The 10,047-nt window shown below is 37.0% G+C and overlaps 1 protein-coding gene across 1 annotated transcript; it reads right to left on the minus strand.

Moving 5' to 3' along the window:
• Positions 1-6,877: 6,877 nt before the first annotated feature.
• brk (transcriptional repressor brinker) lies at positions 6,878-9,333 on the minus strand. The gene has a single exon (XM_089643089.1). It carries the CDS (start codon positions 9,223-9,225, stop codon positions 8,449-8,451), a length of 777 nt encoding a protein of 258 aa, XP_089499215.1. The 5' UTR covers positions 9,226-9,333; the 3' UTR covers positions 6,878-8,448.
• Between the last annotated feature and the right edge of the window lie 714 nt (positions 9,334-10,047).

Below are 10,047 nucleotides of genomic sequence, written 5' to 3' on the forward strand. Positions count from 1 at the left end.
AAAAATAACACATATAAATGTTTTCAGCTTAATATAAAAATGCGATACATACTAAATGCTTACATGGTAGACATACAATACGTAAAATATATTTCAAGTTCAAAAGATGTCTAAATGAAAATTGCGCAAGTAAAAACGAGCGCTTGAAAACAGCATATCATAGAAAGTAGAAGTTTTTTAATTCAATGTTTTGTTTCTGGCTTTCAATGGTGTTCTAGGCCATCATTTCAAATTACGGAGTGAGGGAAGGTGAATTTATATATAAAATTTTGTTTAAGTTTTAATTTTGGAGTCAAGAAGAGTGGCTTAGAAGAGATGAGATGTTGAATGGTGGGGAGGCAATTTTAGACAAGGCTTGATAGAAGAGAGTATACTTGTTTAGAGAGGGACAACCAAAAAATATGTGATCTAAAGTGCCCACTTCTATATCACAGAATGTAATATAATAAGAATGTATTATGTACATAAATATCATATATGTAAACCTTCCGGAAGAAATTCTCTACATTATAGTTATAACTAGGGAATGCAATCCCGGTATACCGGGATCCCGAAATACCGAGATCCCGCAGACATTTTGCGGGACTAATCTCGGTAGAAAATTTTGCGGGATCCCGCTGGACTGGCGGGATTACAGAGGAGCTTCTACAACTGCATTGACGTCCAGTTCTTCCACATCGGCTCATTGTGAACCTCAACCATCAACTTTGGCAAAGAAGCATAAAATCACTGACCATTTTTCAAGCGAAAACAATACCGTCGAAAAGAGGGTATCACGAATGGTGTCTAAAGATTTTACCATTCCGAGTTTTCTGTACTTCGTCGGATTTGCGAGATCTTTTTAAAGCCGGGGGTTTTAACTTACCAACATCGTCTAATTCAATCAAATTAATGGTTATGAATAACGGCAAGACACTAAAAATTATGGTTTTTAAGATCTTTTAAAGCTGAAAGAGAGCAACTACAGATTTACCCTCACTTACTCTGAATTACTTCGAGTCCGGTGGATTAAAAGGCACATACCTTCAATTCACTTACAATGCGCTAATGACTATTGTGCCAACCAGCGTGGAAGCTGAACGAGCTTTTTCAGCCGCTGGCGCTGGCTACCCTGTGTCCAATATCAGAAGCCGTTTATCAGATGATACAATTAATACTTTTTTACGAAGCTATTTCCAAAATAATGTTTAACTAAACTTATGATGCTCATTGTACAAGAATATTGTTTATCGTGTGAACGTTATTATTTTAATTTAAGTTTCAGTTTCAGTGCCGGCAATCCGGGCGTTTATTTTATTTTCATTTGTGTACATAGATTTCTTTTACCCACCTCACTAGACAAAGTCTGTTCCGAGGCGGGTATGTTATGTAAATTTATGTCTAATCTTATTCTTTGCCAATTTATGACTTAAACTTTACCTATGACTAACTAAAGGTATACCTATTAATAAATCATTTAAAATGTCCCAAAAAACTTGTTTTACTATAGGTATAAATTTAAAAGTCTAAAAACAAGGTTGGTAGATCGAGGTCTTTATTATACGATTGATTAGATATCTAAGTCCACTCTGCTGGATCCCGCAAATACCTGGATCCAGCGGGACTAAGATTGTTCAGTCCCGCAAATACCTGGATTGACATTTTCTTGCGGGATTGCATTCCCTAGTTATAACCCTTTCAAAATACGTTGCGTAGTTTAGAAGAACTAAGCGAACAAGCAGACAGACGCATATAGCGACTTATAATGTACGGGACCAAGTTAGTGAAGCCCGCACAAATACTGCAAATTCAATAGGGCACCGGCACACATTGACACCTTGATCTGAGAGTTTTTGCAGGTGCAGTAGGAAAACATTAAATTAAACAAGTATTACTTTCCCGAGTACTCTCGGATGAGAAGTGACTGTTTGTACCAGTTACTTCTCTATTTATTGGACAAAATTATACATTAAATTTCACACATGTTCAATGAGAGTAATTAGCGATCACCCTTATCTCTTCACTGTATTGAACAAAACAAAACATTAGTTTTTAAATGTATGGTGGCGCCGAAAATCCATTAATATTAACTATAGCAGTCGCACATTAAGGATGTGGGATAAGCATAGAGGCGTGGAATAATATTATAGTATCATATTTATTTTGAAGCAGATATCTTAATGGTTTTATCAAAAATATTAAGGGCATCGTAAAAACTTGAGATCTTGTTATCTCATAATGATTTTGGCTCTGTACGTCCGATATACATATATTATTTAGATATAATAATAATAATTGAAAAAAATCCCAAAGAGGTACTTATCATCAAGGAGGTTGCTATAGCATTCACACGGGGGTTCGGTAAGAGAGAGGGGCGGGGTTTATTTTCGACAATGGATAATGCAAATCTTGGAAGCGGAAATTAACCCACTTCCGGACATCCTAGCGAACTGAAACTCGACGGATAGACTCGTTGTCGATGACAGTGCATTCTATCAAATTTTTGTGGCAGTCATGTAAACCCATTCGGACATATACGCATTTGATGACATTACAGCAGTTAATATACGAAATAATAGGCGGTCCCACACGTTCGGCATTTGGCGAGGTTAGTAGAGTTGTCGACTCCAGTTCCTACCATTCAATTTGATGCTGGGATGCCTAAACCGCAGTCAAATTCGTATGGCCAGATTATTAGACAAAATAAAGTACCTAAGTAACTTGGTGAAAAACAAAATTTTAATAAAGGTGGTCGGTATTGTTTTTTCATTAATTTACATTTTGCGAGTACCTACCGGCAGTGACACACATGCTTATGGCGAACTTAATTGTCTGCGCAGGGTCTTAGTCACTCCGTTTATGTCCATTCCTTACCGAACCATGGGACACAGGGCTTGCACTGCTCTCCGTTGAGAAAGTGCAAAAAAAAATAAAACTGGAGGGATAGATCGTTTAAATGTTTTTAACTGGCAACACCAAGGTGGTTCAAAGGAAAAGATTTTAACTTTGAATAATTAAGTCATAGATGTTTCGAAACGGAGATATGTAAATACGAATGTTAGAGGGAACGCACTAATATTTGAAAAAAAAAACTATCATAATTAAGCGAAAATTATGAAAATATTTAATAAGACACTACTCGTTTGAAATAGAGAAAAAATCTCTTGACAAATGCTGTAGTTGCATTTAAAGATACACTGTGAATTTTCGCATGCCAATAGCATATTAATTAACAGAACAAAACGTGCTTTTAATAATTTTCTGAGCTCACTTTGCAATTTTTTTCTATCGAGGAAATTTCATATAATTAATGTTTCGGCATAAAAATGTATAGAGATAATCTTAAAACATAACATAATTTTTATGGAACTTAAAAACTTAAAGAGTTAACGATAAACTTGTTATAAATTTGTAGAAGTAGGGTATTGATCAACGTGAACATTTTTCACATCAACATCAAACGGTGTTCAGAAATTAGTGGTAGATACTACCTACTTCCAGAAGGAAATAATAATTCTATTCCATATTCTGATGAAATTCCACATTATCAAAGAAATATGAAATTTGATTTTTCGTAAATATAATAAAAAATAACTACTTATGTGGAAGAAAAGCGCAAATTTATCAAATTAAAACGTTAAGAAAAAATCAATTAAGTATCATTTTTTTATATTCCCATTCAATATCAAACCTCACATTTGAATCTGCTATAATTTTGTTCCACAATCCATGGAACTCGGTGTGGCCACATTTATTATATAAAAATAACATTATGATTGATGTGTGTTTATAAAATGTTTTTGGAGTAGGTACCTACCTATTGACAACAGTTCGGCGGGTGTTGTGATAGTTACCTCCTGTAACTCCCAGTCACAGGCGCCGGAGCGTCTAGCAAAGCGATCTTCGCCCGCCGGCCCTACGCTGTACTATGCTTTGTACGCAGGGTTGTCACTGCTACGTGTGCATTTTACTCTACCATTGAGGGTACCTAAATTGCTGTGTGATTTCTTTAGTAATGTTTTTGCATCAATGTAATGAAATAAATGAGTGCTTTTGTATGTTTTATATCGTTTCGATGTTTTATTGAACTTAAGAAATACAAGATAGAAGTGTATTGTGAAGAAGGAATATTGATATATTTGATCAATTTCGCCAAAAGTAACAACCTAACGATTTTTTTAAAAGTAAAACAAACATTCCCGGGCTACAAATAACCTGACAATGTTTTTAAATATCCTAATATCACCACAGTAAGCGGAAAATGTTGGTTGTGTCGTGATGGAAAAGCCACTGGCCGGTCATGTTGAACTTACGCCGGGCAGGAAACTTCCACAATATACTTATATCGATATGAAGCATATTTTTTTGTGAAATATTACATCAAGGGTGCTTAAAAAGGCTAGGAAACTAAAAGTCAATTTCATTCGCCTGTCTAGGGCCTAGGAGTCGAAAGAATTAGCTACATCAGTGTTCTTTCGAATCGGTGTTGATCACACTTCTAACACTAGTTCGTTTTTCTTATGATTTATTCTAAGCTTCTATGCCATGTAACTGATACAAACTAAAAATTTACATACAAAATGAATGTCATGAGGTGGCTATTGAAGCGGTTCAAGTTTATTAATTAAATTTAAAGCTAACCGGGGTGGTTTTCGTGGCAGAAACGTTTGTTTCGTACCTAAAAAAATAACAAGTGTACCTGTATACAAATAAAATACGGCCATTGATAATCCTTTTGAAAGAGCGGAGAGCCTGATTGGTCAGGTATTCTGTACAAGAATTTATCAAAAAGTCAAAAGCAACATCCACCACTTGGGTGATCTTCTTATTATTCTAAAAATCTAAAAAAATGCCAGCAGAGTGTAGGAATACCCGTATTGTTTGAACAGGAAGAATATAATTGCGTAATAAATACTTATATACACCATACTTGGCAACATAACAATGCAACCATAATAATAAACACCATGGGAATTTCCTAGGGAAAACTAGAATTATAATTCTGAATTTCTCGGTCTGAATGGCAGGAAAGAAGGAAGAAAAGCTGGCATAAATGGATGGAAAGTGGGAGAAATAGCTTGCAGACATCAAAATAAAATAGAGCATCTGGAGTGCATATTGTGTGTTTACGTCTCGGTAAGCATACTCAATAAATTTTAGTTTTGGCAGTCTTTTTCGCCTACTCAATGCTGTTATTCAATGAAAATAATATTCTTGGCTGATTTCTTCAACTCCATTTTATGACATAACATCACATTACATCTTACGTCACTTCAAGGGCGCTTTACGCAAAGCTAGACATGTCGTCGCCACACTGCACACGGCCAAAACTAGCACATGTAAATTTTATATTTATGTGTTGGATTTTTCAACACTTAGAAACAAGGGAGATGAGCCATGAAACATTAATAGTATGAAACCGCGCGCAAAATGCGTGTTCTCAACAACGTTCACCCATACCTACTAAAAATCTCATGTAGAATTTGTCCACCGTCGTGCCATAAAAATTGTACTACTTACCTCTAATACGACGACCACCCTGAAGGCCTCATATTTTATGGTAGCATAGGTAGTTTATAGTTACCTATAATGCTTTTTTATTTTATTACTTACATTTTTCTCTTTATGCGATAGTTGAATATTAGATTAAAAATTTAAAATATGACAGTGGCTGAACAACTTACTAACGAGTAAAGGAAGTTCCCATTTGGAACAGAAACATTTTAGCATTGTTTTAATACTAGGATATTACAATAATTACGATAATTGTACGGGACCAAGTTAGTGAAGCCCGCACAAATACTGCAAATTCAATAGGGCACCGGCACACATTGACACCTTGATCTGAGAGTTTTTGAGGCAGTAGGAAAACATTAAATTAAACAAGTATTACTTTCCCGAGTACCTACTCTCGGATGAGAAGTGACTATTTGTACCAGTTACTTCTCTATTTATTGGACAAAATTATACATTAAATTTCACACATGTTCAATGAGAGTAATTAGCGATCACCCTTATCTCTTCACTGTGTTGAACAAAACAAAACATTAGTTTTTAAATGTATGGTGGCGCCGAAAATCCATTAATATTAACTATAGCAGTCGCACATTAAGGATGGGGGATAAGCATTGAGGCGTGGAATAATATTATAGTATCATATTTATTTTGACGCAGATATCTTAATGGTTTTATCAAAAATATTAAGGACATCGTAAAAACTTGAGATCTTGTTATCTCATAATGACTTTGGCTCTGTACGTCCGATATAATAATCAAGAAATCAATGGGTCGGTACCCACTCAACTGCTTTATGCCGTCTTATCGTATTTATTGACAGACAATGAAATTTCAAATCTCCATAGTCCACGACGCAAATGTTGTTGCGAACTGTAAATATTTGCATTACCAAAAACACATAAAAACAATTTTTTTGACGCTAGAGGTCACACATGTGTACGACAGGAATACCTAACTGTGGTCTTCTTTCTTTGTGTAGGTACCTATCCTTCTTTTAAATTGCGTTCTTATCTTTAAAGTTAAAATAGTAAGAATAGAACCTACTTCTAGAAGAGTAAAACAAACTTGGTTATGTTGAGTCAATTTTATACTATCAATAATGATATGTTTTATATCATCTACGACGTACTTACCTACATAGATTGTAAATGTAACAAGTTTGGTGACGTGGCACGTAATCTTGTTCGATACCAAATCTTTCTCCAGCGGGTGACAACCCTGATATCAGAATATTACTTGTATAATGTATGTAGTTCTTTTTTTAAACATTTAAATAGAACTGTAATGAATTTTCTTTTTTGAATTAGTGTTTTTTGTGTGGGAAATAAAACCAGAGAGTTCTTATAAAACAGGAATTATTATTATTTCTTATAATGTCTTTTATAATATAATATGTTTATAAATTTTATATAAAAATACACATTGTTCTGAATGATAGATTCAATCGTACCTATCTAATATTGATAATAATAATAATAACCATTACATTATAATTCTAAGCTGCCTACTGTCAAAGATATGTACAAATTATTTAAAGTCAACCATAAATAATATATATGTAACTACAATATAAATATAGGTATATTATAATGAATGGATATGTAGGTTATATTATTAGTTGGCACATAAAAAGGCACATTACCCAAAAACGGTGGACAATTTATCTTACAGCTAAAAAGCCGATATACCTATAACATTATTTATGTGAACTTGCACATATATTATTTAATTTACATCAACTGAGCAAATATCAACAGCCATTTTTGATAAAGCTGCTATTTAAAATACAGATACAGAAAATTTTAAAACAGATAAAATGCGACACTTGTAAATATTGTATATGTTTATAATAAGGCAATTTTATTCATAGAGTCGATATTCAAATGTTTTAAATGGCCGCTCGGCGCGAAATAACATTTTAATTTTATTCAAAAATACAAGTTTAGTTTCGGAAACCGCCGCCTAATTAGCAGGTTAGTTATTTTTTATTCTCGCTGGTTAGATAATCTTTAAAAATAGACACATTTATGTGTGGAAACAAAATAATGACAGGCGTACATTTTTTATGCATGACTAATAAATGGCGTTATAATACGCCGCTCGGTCTGCGTCGACCGTTGGACGGCCACACACACACATTGGGAATTTCATTATTCTGACATTACAGCGTATATATCCATAGTTCAATGAAAAACAATATTACAATATATAGATTAACAAACAGATTCATTGTATAAAATTATACGTAGCATTAATAAATCGGTCTTGAGAAATGATTTGAAACACTAAAATACCTAAACGGTCGGGATGAGTTCTGACGTCATCCGTCTCGGAAAATCATGCAGTGAGAATGACAAGGTGATAAGTCATAAAAATGAGAATGACAAGTTATTTGGACGCATAAAAATTGATATCTAAGTTATATTGCGAATATAACTACAAAATTAGTTTGGTTTTCTTAATTCATAAAGCATCTTTCATTACAACTGTAACACTGAGATTATAATTATTTATTTGTCAGGACGAACGTGGCAATGATCGCACTTGACATCACGAGCTAGTGAGCCGGGACATACAGAATCATCAGAAATGCTTAGCCTAGTAACGATTATCACTTCAGGTTGACGATAAAATTAATATATTAGCCTATTTAATAGTTAATTACAATGTAAAACCCATATTATATTGGTGAGAAGGCAAAAAAGTAGCAATAAACTCGTTTTAATATAAATCACAGACGTCGCGCGGGGATCACGACAAATCCCCGACATTTAAATTAAATAATGCGGTGGAAATAGCTCAACAACACCAAAAGATAATAATATTTCAGAGTGCTGGCGTTTTCCACCACAGTAATATTATATCCTATCTATACGTCCCAAGTCCAGCGGACAAAGGAATATAGCGTCGATTAATTTATACAAATGGCTCTGAAAATTTAAAGTCTAGGGATTAGCTCACGAGCGTCGGCTCTTGCTTTATCCATTTCTGGACCTGTCTCCTGTGGATGTTGGCTGACGCTCGCATCTCGTCCTCCTGGTAATAGCTCCTGATGGTGAAGTCCAAGCTGTAGCAGCTCCTAGGGTGGACTTCTTGTTCCTGCCAGCCTGCCGAGGGAACCACACGCTCGAAGGCAGAGCTCGGGGGCTCGTCCTCTTCTCCATCCAGTAAATACGGCCTGAATAACTTGAAGGGTTTCTGCTGGGGGGCGGGAGTGGGTGCAGGCGCCGGAATAAGGGGTGCTGGAGCTTCAACTTCGTATCCATACTTGCGAGAGATGTTGTTGTTGTGGAACAAGTGTTCGTAGGAAGCGGTTACAGGTAGTGCTGGCTTCCATGATAAATCCCAGGCTGCCGGGTCTCTCGGAGCGGGAGACGCGGGTCGCTTGAGGCTCAGGTCGACGGGGGAACAGGCGGCGTGAGGTGGCGGAGAAACTGACCGCCTGCCCGTAGTGCAATCTAAAGGCAAGGCGGGAGAGACTCTCCCTTTGGCCGCCCCTCGTAACGCAGCCTCAGCTTGCAACCACTTCTGTATCTGCCTCCTGTGGATCCCGTACTTCCTCGCGGTAGCTCTTTGATTGCCCTTGCAGTCGACGTCGTGTCTGTACGAGTCCAATACTTGAAGCTTGAACATCGGGGCAAAGATTCGCCGAGATCCCAACTTGGAACCTTCCCCGGGCGCGCGGACCGCCGCTACTCTCTTCGTGGCAGAGTTAAATCCGTTGGCCATGGCGATAACTTGTACAATTACTGTATTATAACACTTTACAAAATCAAAACAACCGAAAACGACGCAAATATGTTATTGAGAAGGTTACAGATCGACCATCGTAAACCCCTACTGGCTTATGACTAAACGGTAATCTCACTTCATTCTCCAACTCAGAAATGCCGTAAGTGGGGAGTCGCTGCGGCCGAACGTGAATCCCAGACAACCTGAAATATTCCCATCTCGCTCTACCGCGCCAACTGGCCGCCGCGTATGAAGGAGACAGCGTGCGAGACGCTTGTCCGACCTCTTATCTGCCGAGGTATATGCCGACATCCGTTTGTGAAACGAGTTTAGACGCGGCGTTGTCAGATCATTTTCAATGCATAATATAAGTACATTTTATAGACTTATTCCTCTAAAAATCACGTGATATAGACAGCTCATCGGCAAATGAGTGGTATATAAAGTTTGATCTTAGTTGTGGACGGTAAAATGAAGAAAAGCTCGCTTGTGTCGTGCTGTGGAATGTGGGTGCGTTGCAGAAGTCCGGCAACGCCGCAACGGTCGGGCCAGACACGGTGTCGCCAGCCGCTCGGCCCAGACAACTCGTCGCTCAGCAGTACCTACTTACACAATACCTACATGTTTTATTTTGGTATGGCCGCCTTCGCGTGGCTTCTAGTCCTACAGCACAGAGGCCTAATAACACGCCACGGGAGAAGAACTTACGACATTTTGGATATTGAACACTTGACCGCGGCGCGCGGGCGTTTGGAATTCAAAATGTTACAAGTGCTTAGCGCCGGGGACGAAATTAAGCGCTATGAAATCAAAATCAGA

This window comes from Hesperophylax consimilis, chromosome 19 (genome assembly GCF_061612785.1).
Source record: "Hesperophylax consimilis isolate HC1 chromosome 19, BYU_Hcon_1.0, whole genome shotgun sequence".
In the NCBI taxonomy this organism is placed as follows: Eukaryota; Metazoa; Arthropoda; class Insecta; order Trichoptera; family Limnephilidae; genus Hesperophylax; species Hesperophylax consimilis.

Bases quoted from the DNA above. Each gene is read 5' to 3' on its own strand.
- brk (XM_089643089.1), bottom strand. From the start codon at position 9,225: ATGGCCAACGGATTTAACTCTGCCACGAAGAGAGTAGCGGCGGTCCGC.